The 19,023-nt window shown below is 41.0% G+C and overlaps 2 protein-coding genes across 5 annotated transcripts in view; both read left to right on the top strand.

Moving 5' to 3' along the window:
* Positions 1-12,607, top strand: part of LOC118318343 — a 107,305-nt gene extending 94,698 nt beyond the window's left edge. Inside the window, exons 3-8 of one of the 4 annotated variants that reach the window (XM_035647888.2) lie at positions 7,236-7,334; positions 7,465-7,653; positions 8,490-8,560; positions 9,224-10,507; positions 11,085-11,198; positions 11,947-12,607. In XM_035647888.2, coding sequence (XP_035503781.2) covers positions 9,716-10,507; positions 11,085-11,198; positions 11,947-11,964 — 924 coding nt within the window. In that variant the 5' untranslated portion in view covers positions 7,236-7,334; positions 7,465-7,653; positions 8,490-8,560; positions 9,224-9,715 and the 3' untranslated portion in view covers positions 11,965-12,607. Of the gene's footprint in view, positions 1-6,294; positions 6,441-7,235; positions 7,335-7,464; positions 7,654-8,489; positions 8,561-9,223; positions 11,199-11,946 lie in introns of those variants that run through there. The other 3 variants (XM_035647884.2, XR_004795682.2, XR_004795681.2) reach the window with 3 other exon arrangements.
* A 1,482-nt stretch (positions 12,608-14,089) lies between these two features.
* Positions 14,090-19,023, top strand: part of psmd1 (proteasome 26S subunit, non-ATPase 1) — a 32,502-nt gene continuing 27,568 nt past the window's right edge. The window contains exons 1-13 of the mRNA XM_035647505.2: positions 14,090-14,264; positions 15,005-15,048; positions 15,716-15,789; positions 16,069-16,238; positions 16,486-16,694; positions 16,878-17,021; positions 17,367-17,593; positions 17,802-17,862; positions 17,977-18,105; positions 18,254-18,342; positions 18,441-18,519; positions 18,609-18,782; positions 18,878-18,989. Coding sequence (XP_035503398.2) covers positions 14,249-14,264; positions 15,005-15,048; positions 15,716-15,789; positions 16,069-16,238; positions 16,486-16,694; positions 16,878-17,021; positions 17,367-17,593; positions 17,802-17,862; positions 17,977-18,105; positions 18,254-18,342; positions 18,441-18,519; positions 18,609-18,782; positions 18,878-18,989 — 1,528 coding nt within the window. The 5' untranslated portion in view covers positions 14,090-14,248. The remainder of the gene's footprint in view (positions 14,265-15,004; positions 15,049-15,715; positions 15,790-16,068; positions 16,239-16,485; positions 16,695-16,877; positions 17,022-17,366; positions 17,594-17,801; positions 17,863-17,976; positions 18,106-18,253; positions 18,343-18,440; positions 18,520-18,608; positions 18,783-18,877; positions 18,990-19,023) is intronic.

Raw genomic sequence — 19,023 nt, 5'->3', positions numbered from 1 at the left:
TGCACTCTCCACTTTTTCGATGAATAGATAATTCGATTAATGAGCCCGTGAAAGGAAGTAAAGAGCGAGGCAGGTCAGAGGCTCCTCTGCAATTCTCAAGGCCACGTCTCAGCACTTCGCCAGGATAAAAATCTTATCGCAAACTCATAACAAAAACTTTTTGATGACATCTCAGTTGTCAGCTTTGTTGACGCGGGTGTGAGTCATAAGGTGGTGTGTGTGTGCGTGCGTGCGTGCGTGCACAGGGCTCTGTTTGGCTATGCATGCATGGATATGTAAGTTTGCTTTTTGAGACAAAAGGACGGTGAAAGATTATGTCAAACATTTGGATCTCTGCTGAGCCAGATCCCGCCCCTATTGCCTTATCGTGACACCTCTGTGCATCCAGGGAATGTTTGCTCTCATGCCTCTATGCACCGACAGTACTTCAAAGAACAAACAACATGCTTATTAGATGGCCCCGCTTCGTGCTGACCAACTGTGGAATATGAAATTGGAGTTAATGAAATTGAATCTTCATCTTGCTGTCATCATTAACTGTCTCTAACTCTGTTTTAATGTAAAGCACTGTACCACTATTTAGGGAAGGTTCATCGGTTTGCTGTGAGGCAATTAAGCAATTTCACACAAAAACAAGCTTGTAATTACTTAATGGATTATTAAAGGTTGTGTTTGTTGTTCAGTTGCTCAGGTCAGTTTTAAAAATTTTAAATTTTAGTAAGTAATTATTATAAAGCAGACCAAATAATTTCAGTTTTGGTCAGCTTTCACTTGTGTCTGCCCTGTTAGCCATTTAAAACAGTGCACCTCCTGTCCTGGAGAATACATTCTTATGTAATGTATTTTTGCAGGTTGTTATATATGTTCATTTACTAATTTAACTATTAATATTTGACTATTTAATTCATGAAAATACAAAACACTCACATCCAATTGACAAGGTTTCATACAAACCTTATTGCCAGGTTACATTCCTGATTTTAAAAACTGTACAATGCCTTAATTTCTCTAATGTGGATCTGAACGGCTTAGATTGAAGGTGATTCTCCCCTTTTTCTCTCTCAGCAGGCCTGGGATATTTTGTTTGGTTTCATCAGCCGTGAACACATCTGAGTGATTCAGTCCGAGGACGGAAGCTGCGGAACAGAGAAAGCCCTTTTTTCTGGAGTCATTTAGCTATATAGCACCAATGTGCAGTGTTTATGACGGAGCGGATTGGTGCCGGTAGTCATCACTGATTGGTGCTGTCAGTGGTGATGTATGAGTGCGCAGGGACATCTCTGACCTCAGATTAGTACATTAACCCGCTCCCAAGGCGAGGCCAGCGTGTCTCTTAAACCCTGACCCCCTGTTCCCTCACACCACCGCAGGGGGTCCGCAGTCACCGCTCTCCCCTCCAAACGCTGCAAGATGCCACATTGTGTTCCCCCCTTCGCCATTGTGCGCAGATCTAAATAATGTGCATTCTACATCCCTCAGTTCTCGTGCTGCGGAATGTCCAGGGCCGCGGAGCTGGAGTTGTAGTGTCCAGTTTAAGTGTCATCCCCAAGGGGAGCTTGACCGAGAGCTGCAGGTAGCTTTCATGGCTGCCTCAAAGGCCAGCTCCTTCCCCCGGTGTCCTGCTGCTAGAAATTTGTTGTCCCCCTCTGGGTGTCTTTTTCGGGAGTGTCAACCACGGGGCCCCCGATGGGAGATTTGTTGATATGATAACTCGATTAGGCTCCAGGATGGATGACATACTGGCAGAGAGCCAGTCAGCAGCACCCAGGGAGGCACTGACTCGTCTCCTTAACCTCTCCTCAGGAGGCAGCAATTAGTGGTGGTAATTGGTGAATTAGCAATGTTGCTACATGTAGTCTCTGTTCCTCCTCACTTTCTATGGCCTGTGGATGGACTAGAGGACAGGCAGCTGAGAACATGATCGATCAGCACCTTCCTCCGTCAATATTTCTGCCTCAGTGTATTCATCTCTTTACAGTTGATGGAATCCTTTTTTTTTTTTTGCTCTGTGCACCTCTGAAAACAGATCCCAGATATTTGGTTGTTGAAGGAAAGATTGGCCATGGTCAATGACTTTTCTGATTTCTCCTTGACGCCATTGTGTATGCGGCTCCAGGCCTGCAGTGCACAAGAGATAATTCAATTAATCCGGCCAAGGCCCTGCACTTCAAGACCGGGCCTTTTTGTCTGAGAGATTTGCATCATAAAACTCTGCCGCAGCTGAAGGTCCTCTGACACTTTTTTTGCTTTTAAAATGTTAAGATAATAAAATGAAATATACATTTACTTTTAGACGAGGCTATGACCCCCAACGGCACGATGCCCCCATTATTAGCTCATGGAAATGCTTCAGAACTGCAATGCTCATTACAAATTACAAAGATTTCTGGATGTGCTACTTCAAAGTTTTGTTCCCCGAAATCAGCGTGAATGCTGCCAGGACATGACGTCTGCTTCAAAGATCTAGTGGAAACTGAAGGTTGTTTCTCAATCATACAGCTGATGAAATTTCACATCTGGAAAATGAATAGCTGGCAAATTGTAACATGAAAGTCACTTTGGCCGTGGTTTTCATGTGCTGTTTCCAGAGAACAAGGTACTTAATTTAAATCTTCTAGTTGATGAAGCAAAGCCTCAGTATATTTTACTCAAGAGGCCGAGTGTTATTATCTTCTTATCTTATTATCTTAAATATCACTATAGTCAAACTACAGTGAATATGAAACTATTAGGTTAGAAAATGGTCCTTGCAGACAATTTCATTTTTTCATTGTTACACAAACTTTGACATATGGTGCTTTGGTGCTATGCTTTTCTGTTGAATTCTAGTAAATCTGTTCAGTAACAACTGTGCTTGTTTTGTCCTCTTCTTCTGATGAATGTATTTTAGATTTGTCCTTTCTGCAGTCTAGAATTATCTTACAGCCCTTTTCAGGCTCTTTAATTATCTCGCCTCATCCTCCACTCACGTCTGTGGAGTTTGCCGACTCTGGTGACCTCTGACCTGTCATGCAGTGTGGGTTTAAACTGACGTATTCAAGGTGTTACCATCTGTGCCGTGCCCCCACCCACCCAAGCCCTCATCTCTCTCCGTGGACAAGTCCTCTGTGTCCAGGCCCACTGAGCTGGAAAGGTTGCTTACAGTGAACTGTTTGTTTGGCTTTGTAAATGTCTGAGCCCTGGAAAAAAAAAAGAAGGACAGAGGAGTGGCAGGGCTCCTGGAGGACACTTGTGTTGTCGTTTTTTACTTTTCTCTTTGGTTAACACCGCTCCAGAGGGCGGCAGTTATCTGCACCTACGAGTTAACTTGTAACCCACTGACCTCTGACTCTGTTTCAAAACTTCTGATATGTTGTCAGGCTCTAGTTAAATCTACAGCAGTAGTGCATCTATAGCGCCTCACATGACATTACATACATTAATCATGTAAAAAAATACAGTAATCTTTAATTATAAAAAACATTTATTTGTGCAATTATAGTTATATTGTGTCTATTTTAGACACTAGAATATTATTTTAAAAATGATGCTAAAACAGAAAAAAATGATCAATATCAGAAATAATCAATATCACAATATTAAAAAATCAATTTCATGTTTAACATCCTGAATCAAAAATTGTAATCTAGTAAGAAGTACACATTGACAACAAAATTTACTCAAACGTAAAAAAAAGTAGAAAACGTCTCTTTTGGAAGAATAAAATTGTTGTCATCATTGATGCAATCATGTTTAAGAGGCACATTGATGTTGCAGCTGATTGAAGAGAAGCTACTTTGATCAATAATAATGTTTAATACATATATTACAATATATTAAAGTTCAATATTTCTGTATGAAATGCAGTGGGCTAGAGGTATGAAGTATGTATTTAAGTAAGTGTACTTTTTACCGATACCTGTACAATGTACAAGTGCAAGTCCGCCACACATTTTATAGCCATTTGGTTTATTCCCCCCAAACAGCCTCAGAATTCACTGTGTCGGCCTGATAACATGTAGACTGTTAAATCTTTGAAACATTTTTTTTTAGGGGAAATCTATGACGTGTGTGGTTAGAATAATTTTCTGACGATCAGTTTACAGCAGCTCAACCAGCTGAACCATGTCCCACATGTTAACAGATGGAGTACACACACACACACACACACACACACATACACACACAAAGACACAGAGAGAGAGAGAGAGAGAGAGAGAGAGAGAGAGAGAGAGAGAGAGCCAGGACACTCTTGAGGAGGGATGTGTCATCCTGTCTCAGTGACACTGCAAACAAGATAAGTTGGCCCAAATACAGACAACGCATCCAATTAACTCATATTCATCATGTTCAAAATTCCTTCTATAAAAGGACTTTGTTTTGTTATGACATGTTGATAGTGAGGGAATTTTTTTCTCTCTCTCTCTGGTTTTCCTACAGTGCTCTGTACTGTTGGTGATGGAGCATGCTTTTCCCTGGGTGGCGGTACCAGAGACTTTGGTTTGCTCACAGTTTCACATCAGACGAGTAAAGAACGTCCCTCTTAGTAGGAAACTGCTGCCATCTAGTGGCTGAAAGCCTGCACAGGCTTTTCCTGTGGGAAAAAATAAACAGATGAATTATTGTACAATCCTGCCACCTAAAGGTTATTCTTTATTTACTTGTGATATTTAAGGAATTAGTTTTTGGCTTGAGGATATTTTCTTGAGAAATCTACATGGCAAACCGGTCAACCCTCTGCAGCTCATCTCTGTAAAACTAAATCAATTATTTGTTCCTGTGTAATTGTTTATGCAAGGTGTTATAAGTCGCAATGCATGTTTATCGAAATAGTATTAATCCTTAATTGTTGAAAGTTAATGTAAAAATGCACAGTAAACCCACATTACCCACTCATATTGAAGTGACCGGATAACTGGTTAAAAATACCAAACGCTCATAAAACCTAAATCCCTAGATCATGGTTTGGAAAAGCTAATTCTTTTTTAAAGAAGAAAATGGTCTCAAACACAAAGTATTACAACCTTTTACAAAGGTTGTAATAAAATGATAAAATCAGCAATTTAAAGAGATTAAAGTACTAAAGACGACCTCTTTCTGTTTACTTCAGTATATCTTTCCATTATTGACGAAGGGGCATTAACTGTGTTTGAGGCCTATGCAACAGTTTATTATACAAATTTAATAAATGTAAATATATAGTATTAATAAGGACACATTTGGTTGGTGAAAGGGGATACAAGGGATGTATATTTTAGTCTTTTTTGTTTTACTATACATTCATATATTCATTCATGTTTTACTATTACGTATCACATCAATTCATATGTTAAGACCTACAGTCTATGGTTAAAACAAGAACAGTTTCAAGCCTTTCTAATGAGTTAACATTTATATTTCGTAATTATTTTACTAATCACGAAACCACCCCCACAACCATTAGCTGAATCATCCTTTGAGCAACGTTTTCTTTTTCCTGGGAAGGATTTTTCGAATCAGATGCTCTTTATTCTAATCAAAATTACATTTACCTATAGACTGATTTATCTTTATGTATCTGATGTATAACAATGAAAGGTTGCAGACATTAAAAGCAGTAGAGTCCACTGCTAAAATGTTGTACCAGAATTATTCACCTGCTTTACTGGTGCGTCCTCTTGTGGACAAAGCCCACAACTGCACATATAAACATGTAAACATTAACCACATCCACATAGAGTAGCGACAATAAGGTGGAGGAGTCTAGTTATCAGTGGCAGTAACTGTTATCATCAGTTTCAAGAATATATCTGGTTTGGTTATTTATTAGGATCCATGTTGGTTTCATCATAGTAGAAGTTAACATCAAGTCAGCAAGTCCCCATACTTTATGAAAGCAAGGAAATTCAATACTTCAGTTACATCCTGTTGTTTTTTTAACCCCACATAAGACGACACTCCATCAGAGCACCAACTACATTTTTTTATTTTACACAGGCAGAGATTTTGCTCTGTTGACTAAAGCACTGTGTCAAGACTGACAAAATGCTAGAGCTATTTTTTTTCTATAAATAGAAATGCATTTGCTCTCTTTTATATACTGTAATATTTCTGTATTCATGTTAATTTGCAACAACAAAGAGTGCTAACCTTTTTTCAATGTTAAGTTTATAAATGATATATTATTTTAATATTTTCCCACACATGGGACCACCACTAACCCATATCTCCTCCTTTGTGAAGAGATTAAACCTAGCTGAAACATGATTCCCATTCTTCCAGGTCTGGTCCATTGTGTGTAGTTTAAAACTGGGGCATTATAATGTTTCCTCCCAGAGACAAATTGTCCAGAGCTGGTTTTGCTTTTCTACTCGCTGTGACAATGACGACAGCTCGTTTTGTGGCTCCGATGTTCAGAAGCTGGATAATCATTAGTTTTGTTGAATTGCTTTTCTCACTTCTTCTTGTAACTGTACTTGTTGGTAAGTTAGTCACACTTTTAAATTAGAAAAAAAATCCATAAATAACTACTATGTATTTGTTACATATTACTGTGTGAAACTGTACACCTCAGCGTACTGGTATAGATATTTGGTGATATTGTAACACTAATACAGTGATTGCTCTTTTGAAAAAAATGTACCTATCAAAAAAATTAGATTTGCATTGTTTTTTCATCAAGTTTTGTTTTGTGATGATTACCACTAAGTGATTTGGCCAAAATTGTTTTTTTAATATGTAGCATGTCCTCCATTACTAGGTCAAATAAGACTAGTTGTTTTTTGTTTTTTCAGAAAAGTAGAATACTGGCAATTATGAATAAATTTCAATTAACACAGACCATGCAGTTAACTACCTAAAACTAAGCATTGACTGATGGGGAGCAAGTCCTGTTTGTAAGTTGTGTAAGGAAATTCTGTTAAATGGAAAACGCAAAATAAAGTGAAGCCCCCCTGAGAAAGTGGGAACACAAAACATGTAAAATGCAGTAAAATGACATGCTGTTAATACCACCATCGTAATTTTTTTTAACATGTGAGTGTATTGTGTCCTTAAATCAAGCTTATTACTGTGACTTTAAAATGACTTTACAATATCATGACAACAATGTCTTCAGCATAAACACATCATTGTCGGGATTGCTCTGATCATCACTGTGTTTGCTTTTTGGTTCTGATGTTTAAAATGTTAAGTTACTCGTGTTTCTAATGATGACAAACCATGTACAATGTCAAAAGAAGAGATATAATGTTCCGTTGGTTTAATGTTCACAAAAGAAAATGCATTAGGTTCTTCGGGGGAATCTGAGCCACGGAGAGGAACTGCCTCCGGCTCGTCGGATAAACAAGCGCTCCTGCAGAATGCCTTCACTGAAGGTTATCAATGTTGCTCTGTACTGTAGGCCACGTTAATATCAATGCATTCAAGCGGCATAGTCATCATACATTTCACTTTTTAATCATTTTTAAGCCTTTTATAACTGAGTGTCCTGTCTCCTGCCCACAGTCTTTCCAGTGTCACTGCATATTCGACGTGACCGCAACATGACCGAAAACAGAGTCCGCAGAGTAAGAAGAAGCAGCAGCAGCTCTGCCCCTGCTCACACGGAAGACTCCGTCTCTCTGCCTCCAAACGTTCTGAAGGCCGCTCATCTTTCTTCTCTCAGAGATCTGGTGTCACACCAGAAAATCACAGGTTGCGCAACTGCACCACACCTCCTCACTCACACAGCCACAGAGCGATGAGGGGAAAAAAGATTTTTGTCTGAACTGAAGATAAGCTGACCTGGACCAACTCCTGCATTTGTGTGTTGAGTCTGCATGTCCTCCCTGTGTATGTGTGGGTTCTCTCTGGACAAAGGCAATAACACTAAATCAAAAGCCGTGTCACACTCCCATCTAGAGCTCACAAGATGGCAGCAGAAGTATTGAATTTTAGCTCAAGTTGCTGCTTCTTAAATGGGATTATTTTTATGCCAGCGCTACTGAAATGATTCACTGTTAGAAGCATTAACAGGGTGGGGAAGCCTGAAGAGCAAAATACTTTGTTTCACAACATCAGACCCATCTTCATACTGTGTTTGTCAAACGGTCAATAAGAGCAAATAATCAGGGGGGGGGGTTTTTAGATCAATTGCGAAGAAAGGATAATGAATGAAAGCATGTGGTGAGTCAAATAAATAGAGAGAGAAAGAGGGAAACACACATTCCTTTAGTCATCTCATTGTGGAGCAGTGAAAAAAATCTTCACTGCAACTATCATTCTTTCAAGGAGGGACATTTTTATTCACTGTATGAAATGTGGTCTGACTTGACTATACAGGAGTGAAAATCTCTGGGATAAATCAGTTGAAATATTTATTTACATGGTATATTTCAATTCATCAGTGACACACCAAATGACATTGCTCTCTGTTACTTAATAAAAAATCTAAAATTAGTTCAATATAAGCCAGCTTGCTATATTTGTTTGCCCCAGACCTGTCAAAACAGTTGTTTATAATTCTTTCTTTCTTTCTTTCTTTTTTTAAGTTCGCTTAGGTCTTCGTGTGTCTCTCAGTGATCCTTTTGACCCTCAGTTCCTCCTCTCCCTGAGCAAAGAGGTCAGTGGATTAAACAGCACACCCTAGATAATTTTAAGGGGCATGTAATATATCATTCCCTCGTGTCTGCTCAGAAAATAAATGTGTTTCATTTTGTTGCGAGGGATTATAGATATATTCAACTTCAAAATTGAAATCATTATTGGTTGAAGAAAAAAAGTTAATATCAACAGTGCTTTTTCCCCCTCCCCATAAGATGTAAAACTAAACTTCGCAAGTTAGATTACAATGACCTGATAAACACGTGTGTGTGAAGATTTTTGCTGGAAGAGGAGCCAAACAACAAAGTCGCCGCCCAACTAAACAATGTTCACTGAGTCTAAAGGTCAGAGGCTGAAATCTCTGTGTTGGTTTTGGTCAGACTCTGATATGTTGGTTATCCGTCAGTAAACAGTGAGGCAACCCCACAGACACTCAGTCATTTCACTTGTATTTAAATCTGTGAATTTAATTGGCATTTTCAGACTGACGGCTCCCTTTGACAGGATTGTGTGGATTAAAAGATTAGAGTCTCAAGAACCCGAGTGACCGCTGATGTGGTGGAGCACCACTGAAACTATGTCGAGAGTTATGTAGAAGAGGGCAGGTGGGACATGTGAAGCCATTGAGTTGAAGTCGCTGCTTACGACTCTGCCTTTGTTTTCTGCTTTTCTTTGGCATAAGCCGGGAATCTACAACACCGGAGGGAAGGCCGGACTCTTTTCGATGAGAATTGTGGGAATAAAGAAAGCAACTTCTGCACCCTGAGATTTCCTCTTCCACACTCAACCTCAGGATTATATAGGAGGAATTCATGGAGAAAAAAAAATAATCATTCTCTTTCTTTTCTGAACACCGTGTTACTGCTGTTGTTTCTTAAAATATGTATTTTTTGATTAAAGATTGTTTAATCATCCATTAAAGATTAACTTAATTGGTGCAGCCCTGTGTCTTATGCGGTGACTGACAGTTGGCCCCGCCCATGGAGCGGAACAGCCAATAGCAACAGACGCAGAGCATTCATTCCCTCCCTCTTATTGGTGTTTCCATGATGTGCTTCTGATGACCGTGAGGAAGTTTTCCCTGCACGTCGCCGGCTGTGGTGAGTGATCTGACTGTTCATTGTAGATCATTATTTTTTTTAAAACGGAATCCGCGCAGCTCTGAAGCGCAGGGATGGCAGACTCCCTGGAGGACTCGCTGCCCGAGGAGGAGAGGGACTTCCAGAAGACTGTAGCGCTGATCGGCGGCAAGGAGAGGATTTATTTGGTCTGCGATGCCTGTCAAAGGAAAGAGGAGGACGGCGACGACGCCGGGCTAATGCAGGAGTTCATACGTGACATGTTCCGCGGCGGCGGCCCTCCCGCGAACAACAACGCGCGGCCGCCCTCGTCCGTGTCCAGCGGCCCCGACCACGCGGCGCGCGACATCCACGTCTGCAGCGGCAAGACGGAGCCGGCTGAGCGCAACGAGGCGCCGCGCGCCGCGAGGCCCGAGGATCTGGATCTGGATCTGGATCTGGATCTGGATCTGGGAGCCGGTGCGGCGGCGGCGGAGGGGGGCGCGGGGAACGGCCCCGTCCGCCCGGCTCCGAGGACCGCGACGCGCAGGGCGAACATCCACAGTCGGGAGCGGGAGATAGACGCTCCCGTCGTCGTCTTCATCTTCAGACAGACGTTCGTCGGCCAGGACTGCAACCAGGCGTGCGTAAAGGAGATCCTGAAGGACGTGAGGGCGCGCACGAAGCGCGCCCGGATCGCCCGGCCGGCTCTGGTTGGATTAGTGCACACCAGACAGGAGAGCGCCGAGACGCGTCGGTGTGCGCAGCTGCTGGAGAGTCTGATCCGGTCGGTGTTCCGCAAACATCCACCAGAGACCATATGGGTCGACGGTTACATCCCGCAGACGGAGGCCAGAATGCTCAGCATCAAGAAAAACGCCTGCAAAGTTATACACTCGTCTCAAACAGCAGGTGTAATAACTTACATTACCACGTGCGAGAAGTTTGTTCAGTGTGATATGATTTCAAAACCTGTCAAATCTTCAGTTTGCCTTAACATCAACATCCTGTCGACAGGGCAAATGCTCGTTAACTTGGAGTTTGAACCCTGGTGTTCTTTGAAAAATGAAAAATGGGTACAGATTGGAACGTGTAAAACACTTTGGGCCTCATGTGCAGACATCACACAACCCTATACAGCCCATATGGGGAGATAATGAGGCCATAAGTTTACCATATTTAGAAAAAAACACAGAATCACTCAAATTACATAAAGAGGAGGTCGTAGTGATATCTTTGGGATGAAATATCTTTGCTCAGGACAGTCACAGTGTAAGTCCATGCAGAAATATTTGTTAAACACTGGGTAATTTGTGTTTGTGCACTCCATTATTCAGGTCAGTGAGTCCATGGCATTCACAAGACGACACATTTCTATTCCCAGGCATGGCCGCAGAGGCCCAGGAACAAAGTGGAGTATTCATGAAACAGCCAGGCCCTTTGATAAGCTGCCAAATTGTTAAACACTTTATTATTGCCTTTTAGATAATACCAGGAATAGAAGGGAACCGCTTTTCTGGCCATTCCAATGTTTGTTCTGGCCTCAGAGAAGAGGAGACGGAGGTCAGGCTATCGACCCTACGAACAGCAGGACAAGAGGTAGCTGCATCGCTCAGTCTAACTGAGCTGGCCAGGCATTTCCATTTCCACAGGCTATTTACTGTAAACTCTTCTTTTCTTTCCTTTCATTTATTTTCTTTCTTCTCCTTTCTTTTCTGTACGCCAGCTTTCTCCTGTCCTCCTTGGACTCAAGCCTATCACAGATTGCACTATATGGGCAAAAGGCATGGATACAGGTAGCCAGTCTTTCACAGGGTCAACAGACAGATAAAAAATATTCATACATGAACTGTTTGAGCTTCTCTTTGGATCAGATTTCATGCAGAGGTTGCCAACAGTCTTAAAGTAGAATAAATCGGTGATAGAGAAAGCAGAAGAGACCATTCCAAATAGAGAATATTCCAAAATGCAATGTGGCAATAAACTTTTGGTAGAACATTGACTTACTTTTTGTCAGAAATGCTAAAAATCCTTTACTATTTTTGTATCATCAAGTGGAAAAGTACAACTGAAATAAGTCCGAAAACTAAAAACTGTGTGAAAGGTAGAGAGAAAATGGATGAAACCAAAGAGTGTTTAATGGATTGGTTGTCAGATTGAATATATATAACAATGTTAGCTGAATGTTAATGTTAATTTGACCATTTTTGCCATGATTGTTACGAAGAGTACACAACACTGCACGTGGGCAGCGCAGAGAAATCGCTGAATCCCACTGCAACCAGATTTGTATTAATTTATTCAACTCAGTTTCACCGCAAGTGACTGTATTTTAATTGTTTTCCAGGTGACACTGAAAGTCTAGAGGAAGGCATCCCTCTGAAAACAAATCCCATGACTGCTGGAGTTCATGTGGATGGAGAACCAGCTGGAGGCGACAGTTGATGTCGGGACACATGATCTTTGGCTGCAGGCCTTCTCTGTGGACAATCCTGTTTTTACTGTGACCAGAGAAAGATGGCCTTGTGGTGCTACAGCTCCTTATTACATATTACAGTATTTCTTTAAGGTGCTCAATATCTACACTGCTGAGCTAACATGATTATTGTCCTGAAGCAATATGTTATCTAATATTCAAATCTGCTGCAATTTTTGCAGATGTACAAATTGCCGTTGTTGTACAATGGGTAGTCCTAAAGGGATTTATGTGTATTCACAGAACAGCCATACAAGCTGAATGACATTAGCATCACAGTGTTTTTTTCTGTTATCTTTGGCAGAGACCTTCAGATAGAGACTTGTACGTAGGCTTATTACAGTCTGAGACTGCAGAATGCCGTTTTACAGCACAAGTACTCGAGGAACACGAGGAATGGTCAAACACCGTAGAGCTGACCGCTGCTCCATGGGACCCAGGAACTCAAGGCTTTCTGTGTCAACTGGTCTGTGTTTTGCTAAGTAACATGTATTTTGGAATGTGTCTAATTAAAACACAATATCAACTGACATAACAGAAGTCTTTAGATGGTTTGTACTTTATAACGGTACCTGACTGTGTGAAGCCCTATCTCGAAAAGGGACCTTGTGTCTAATCTGATAATTTATTATTTATTTTTAAATACACCCACGGAGCACTTTATTAGGAACACCAGTTCACCTGCTTATTCATGCAACTATACACCAAGCCAATCGTGAGGCGACATTGGAGTGGATAAAATAATGTTTACATCAGAAAGAGGAGAGAAATGTGATCACAGTGACTTTGGACGTGGCCTTCTGACTCAACCAGGCAAATAGAAACCGAATTTGGCATCAACAGCATTGATCCATGGACCCAACCTGCCTTGTGTCAACAGTGGCTGGTGGTGGTGGTGTACCCGTGTGGGGATGTGTTCTTGTCACACTTTGGACCCCTCAATACCAATCAATCGTGGTTTGAATGCCACAGCCTGTCTGGGTGCTGTTGTTGATCATGTGTATCCCTTTAGGGCCACAATTTACCATCTTCTGATGGTTACATCCAGCATAATGTGATGGTGTCATGTCAACATAAACCAGAACCTCAAAAGAGTGTTTTCAATCCATGCCCATGAACAACCCACTACAATTAGCCCAACTATTAATATTCTTTTTTTTTCTTACCATGGTCAAGACATGTGATTTTGTTTTCTTTTTGCCCACTGTCATTTATCAGGATTTGTGCCTTACATGAGTGCTGCTGACGACAGCATTATCTTTAACAGAAACTAAGAAGTCTGCTTTTAACCTTTTGTGTTTTAATGTAGGCTACAAACTGGTCTGTATACTCTTATAAATAAACACATTTATCTCTGATTTAAAAAAAGAAAGACTTTCTCTGCCTTCTTTCCTCAGACACATATATTTCCTGCAGTTTGACAAATAATGGAGTTGTAACTTTAATTTTATATAACAGTCTTTTGTGGTTATAAAATTTGGCCAAATGTTGAGTTGATGAGTTCAATTTGGTAGAATTGGTCGCTTTTAATCATTCATGCTGCAGTTGAGGAAACCAAGCAGGACATTTATCCATCTCAGCCAAAAGCATGATATTTTCTGGGGGGAAACAAAGGCAATATTGAAAATACCAAATTAATTTCATTATATCAATGAGAGACTGCTGTAAGGAAATGTTTAATATATATGAAATTAAATGTTATCTCTCTTTTTCGAAAAACATTTTGGCTTCATAAAAAGAACTCAGATACGGTGCACACACATTGCACACGGCGGGTGTGTAGTACACAGCAAAGCCTGTCCGTAAATATGCGTAATTACAATATTTCCATAATCCCATTTCAAATGCAACGACAAACTGTGAGAAAATACTTCAATTCATGAAGCAAACACGAGGGTCGCCCAATGACCGAGGATATAGCAGATAGTACAGAACGATTTAGCTCGGCGTGTCTTTTTAGTCAGGCGCGCAAAGGAGGCCACGCGGACTGGAGGTCCTTCAGAAGAGGACTTACGGTGACAGACAAAAAGAAGTTAGCGGTTGCTACGTCCGGTGCCGCCGCCGCTTCGGTTTCTTTAATTCTTAAATCTTCTTCATCTTCCTACAATAAACCGAAGGGGAACCCACCGTCGCACCAGTATTTTGTGGCTGAGGAGGAAATAACGAGCCGATCATGATAACCTCTGCCGGTAAGCCGTTAAAAAAGTGCTTTTATTATTGTAGCATGCGCTTCAGCTCGCTGCCATTGATTTAGCTGAGTCACAGGGCTAATGTAGCCGCATCGCGTCCTCCGTCCGCCGGTCAAAGACAATACGGCTCACACTTGTTTTCCAGGATGGAAAAAATACTTCGTATCCTGTCTTTGTTGTGTGAAACACGTTAAGGGGTTTTAACCACTGCGTGTTCTCATAAAGAAGAGGACTGTCGTCGTCATGTTGATGCTAACAGTGTCAGACGCGATGTCTGCTGTTCACACAACAAAGGTGTTTCTTCTTCATGGAAACATCAACATGGTTGTCATCTTGGTAACGAGTGTTGCATTATACTTTGCCCCTTTTCATACATCTCGCTGTCAGTGTGGTTCTGCAAAACACGTCCAGATGTAATCATGTATCCTGCTCTTTCTGCTATTGTTAAAACATGATATTTATCATCTGAAGTTCGTGTCAAGTTTGCAGTTGTGTCGTTAATCATGGCACATTACCAAATATTATAACATTTCCAGTTTGAATCTTGATTTATATCTATTTACTAAATGGTTCAACCTTCAATCTTATGCACCTGACATCAAAGGTATTTGAGCCCCATGCCAACAGAACTGTGCTGCTGACATGATCATTATACAAGTCCATACGCAGAAGTGGGTGCATGACATTGTTTAATCAAGCTGCCTCTTTGTCGATTTTGATTTTCTTTCCCTTTTTTTTAGCTGGAATTATTTCACTCCTTGATGAGGAGGAGCCTCAGCTCAAGGTAAGAACTGACTGCAGAGTGATACACCAGGTATCTCGAGATTGGAGCACGACCCATGTGGAGATATAATATATATATTATAGATAGTGTGTATATATATAAGAAATTGAGGCTTTTAGTTTAGCCATAAACTTTATCATAAATAACTAAAAATCAAAAGAAAATACAACTAAATATATAGAACCTGAATTAAGAAAATAAACCTAATTCATCTTACCTAAAATGTAAAACTTAAATCCACATTTTTCTGCATTTTTTATTCTGTACAATTAAAGATTAAACTTAAGCGCCGATAGCGATGTGTCTGTGAAAGGCTTTTACTCAAGATGGCCAGATTTTAATGTCATGTAAAACGCAGCAATTATAGAAACTGCATTTGAATCTGTTATTACGTGCTGATATAAGCACACATGTTGCACTGGCTCTTCATGCAATGATTCATGAAGATCAAGAGTGACTCCTGGAGGTTTTCCTTTGAGCTATTAAGGGTATAACACTGAAGCTCAAGTTCAGTATGGAATGCACCTTCACATCAACTTTATTCATAAGCACAGACATTGGGAGATATGTAGTAAACAAAGCAGGTTGTTAACTAATGGATCAGTTTCAATTTGTTTCAAGGTAATATGTGAATTGTGTAAGTGAATCATCTCTGTTTCGTTTGCAGGAGTTTGCTCTGCAAAAGCTAGACACCATTGTGAACGACTTCTGGGCTGAGATTTCGGGATCAGTAGATAAAATGTAAGTATGACTACTATGGGATATGAAACTATAACTGTCTTAACTTAAGAATGAAGCAACATTAGGTTGCAATCCTGAATACACTTTCTAGACTGTGTTGGTGCACGTCAGCAGCTGCAGATAGACTGTAGCAGGGCAGTGCTGTTTGCTATGTGCCTCATTCTTCCAATGTTTCTTAGGCCGATCCCTGACTGCTCCTTAATGTCAGAGGTTGCCTCTCTATGCTACAACCTGCTCTGGGGCTCTTATGTGCTGTAACCATTTGTTGTCTATTCACAGTGAGGTCTTGTATGAGGATGAGACTTTTCGGAGCAGAGCCTTTGCTGCCCTGGTGGCTTCTAAGGTTTTCTATCACCTCGGGGCCTTTGAGGAATCTCTGAATTATGCCCTTGGTGCCGGGGATCTCTTCAATGTCACAGATGACTCAGAATATGTGGAGACCATCATTGGTGAGCGATAAAACAAAAACACTTATATTTACCTGACCCGTTTTTTTTTGTGACCATGAGATATCTTGTTTGGACCGCTGAAAAATGATAAGGTAATTTCTTCACGTCAGCTTACAAAACTGGCAGGTTTCTCTGATCGAGAAAGCCAGTGAATGACAAATGGACTAAGAGATTGACTTGAACTATGTCGTTGAATCCAGGAGTAAAATGGAGACCCGCTTTTCACCCCCTTTTCTGTTTCTGTTAGCCAAATGCATTGACCACTACACCAAGCTGCGGGTCGAGAATGCCGAGCTCCCAGAGGACGAGGAGCAGAAAACCATTGATCCGCGCCTTGAGGGCATTGTCAACAAGATGTTCCTGCGTTGCCTTGACGATCACAAGTACAAGCAGGCCATTGGCATCGCCCTGGAGACCAGGCGCCTTGACATGTTTGAGAAGACCATCTTGGAGTCGGTCAGCAGCCTTTGTCACTCCCAGATGACTTGACATTCTATTTGTAGACACAAAACATTACTAGTAAAAGCAAAACTGTCATACAGAATCAAGATTTTGGTGGCCGTTGCAGACTGTCGTGAATTATTACTTGTCATGAAACACAGTGTTAACTGATCCCTTTTTATTTATCTTCTCATGCAGAGTGATGTCAGTGGGCTCCTTGCCTACAGCCTGAAGGTGTGCATGTCACTAATGCAGAACAAGAAATTCCGTAATGAGGTGTTGCGGGTGCTGGTCAAGCTCTACATGAACTTGGAAAAGCCTGATTTCATCAACGTCTGCCAGGTAAACATCAAATACTATAAATTACTGTTATCATCACTAATGTGTAACTAGTCATTGGCTGTGTGGGAATTGTTTTACTTTTAAACTACTAGATTTCTTGTATTTTATGTATTGTACTGATGCTCCTTTACTATAATTTGCATATGACTTTAAGCTTTATATTCAACATATAAATTATGATTTCTTGTTTTTTACCTTAAGCTACATTAGCTACAATAGCTGTTAGACAAACAGCTCTTTATCCGATGCATGTATTGTCTAACAGTTATAGTACTGATGTGTATTTCGTGTACAACTTGATTTTCTAAAATCTCTCTGATAACTTTTTCATCCTCTCCCCTCTAGTGCCTGATATTCCTTGATGACCCGCAGGCTGTGAGTGACATCCTGGAGAAGCTTGTGAAGGAGGACAACCTGTTGATGGCCTATCAGATCTGCTTTGACCTGTATGAGAGCGCCAGCCAGCAGTTCCTCTCCTCTGTAATCCAGAACCTGCGGACAGTTGGAACTCCCATTCCCGCAGTCCCCGGTTCTACAAATACAGGAACTGTGCCCACGCCAGACAAAGACAGGTGGGACAAACAACATTGAAAATATTGAGGAGAGGTTTCATATACATTGATTTAAACCGGGTGAAATTAACCAAAGAGATTAAGTATAGTAAATTTACAAGTGAACTCAGGTAACTGAAAATCTACAAAGGCTTATTTTAGGGCCATCAAGTCAGTTACTTTTAATTAAGCGATTCAGCACCTGGTCTTTTTCCTCCCTATTTTACAGTGATGCCATGGAGACAGATGACAAGGCTGGCAGCTCCCCTGCTGGAAAGCCAGCAGAAACAGTAAGCTTTTTGGATTATTTTGTTCTTCTGTACTTTTTTTGTTACCAGGTGTGTGTAATGTTTCTTTGACCAGCTAGAGCAACTTTTATGTGGTTGCATCTGTGTTCTTTGTAGAAAGATGATCCGAAAGACCAGAACGCCAAGATGATCAAAATCCTCAGTGGCGAGATGGCCATTGAGCTGCACCTGCAGTTCCTAATCCGAAATAACAACACAGATCTAATGATTCTCAAAAACACAAAGGTAATGTAGGCCAGCAACAAGATGAATGGCACAGAGAAAATGGTTGAATTGCAAACTATTGTTTACATGGTCAGACGAAATTCTGAATAAGTCACTTAATGTGTTTTTACATCTTCCTCATGAGGTCTTTTTTTCTCCATCACTCTAGGACGCAGTCCGAAATTCGGTGTGTCATACAGCCACGGTAATAGCCAACTCCTTCATGCACACAGGAACAACAAGTGACCAGTTTCTCAGGTAACTATGTTGTCAGAAAAAAATCTATCCCATAGTTTGCATAGAGAGAAGTGATCTTTAGACTTAAATTTTTTGTTTGTTGTTTGATTTTTTAATAGAGAAAACTTAGAATGGCTTGCAAGAGCTACCAACTGGGCAAAATTCACAGCCACAGCAAGTCTGGGTGTCATCCACAAGGTAAATCGTTGTCACTATGATGGTAATACAATGCAAATAAAAAAAGGAATAATAATTACATTTTGAACAAACCATGCTGTGTTTTTCAGGGCCATGAGAAAGAGGCTCTGCAATTAATGGCCACGTACCTGCCCAAAGACACCTCCCCTGGCTCGGCCTATCAGGAGGGAGGAGGCCTGTACGCTCTTGGACTCATCCATGCCAACCATGGTGGCGACATTATTGACTACCTGCTCAGTCAGCTCAAGAATGCCAGCAATGATGTGAGTTTTTGATGTTTACTCTAAATGCTAGTTTACTGTGTCAGTTTTTTGTGTGTTCAATCTGTCATGCTCCGTTTTCTTCTTCTGTTGCACAGATTGTCCGTCATGGTGGTGCCCTTGGCCTTGGTTTGGCTGCATTGGGCACAGCCAGACAGGATGTTTACGACCTACTCAAGTCCAACCTGTACCAGGATGATGCCGTCACCGGTGTGTAGGCCACTGACAAAATAACTGAACAGGT

Source organism: Scophthalmus maximus, chromosome 13 (genome assembly GCF_022379125.1).
Source record: "Scophthalmus maximus strain ysfricsl-2021 chromosome 13, ASM2237912v1, whole genome shotgun sequence".
NCBI lineage: Eukaryota > Metazoa > Chordata > Actinopteri > Pleuronectiformes > Scophthalmidae > Scophthalmus > Scophthalmus maximus.
The sequence above is the reverse complement of the archived record's forward strand: the minus strand, read 5'-3'. Positions and strand labels throughout refer to the sequence as shown.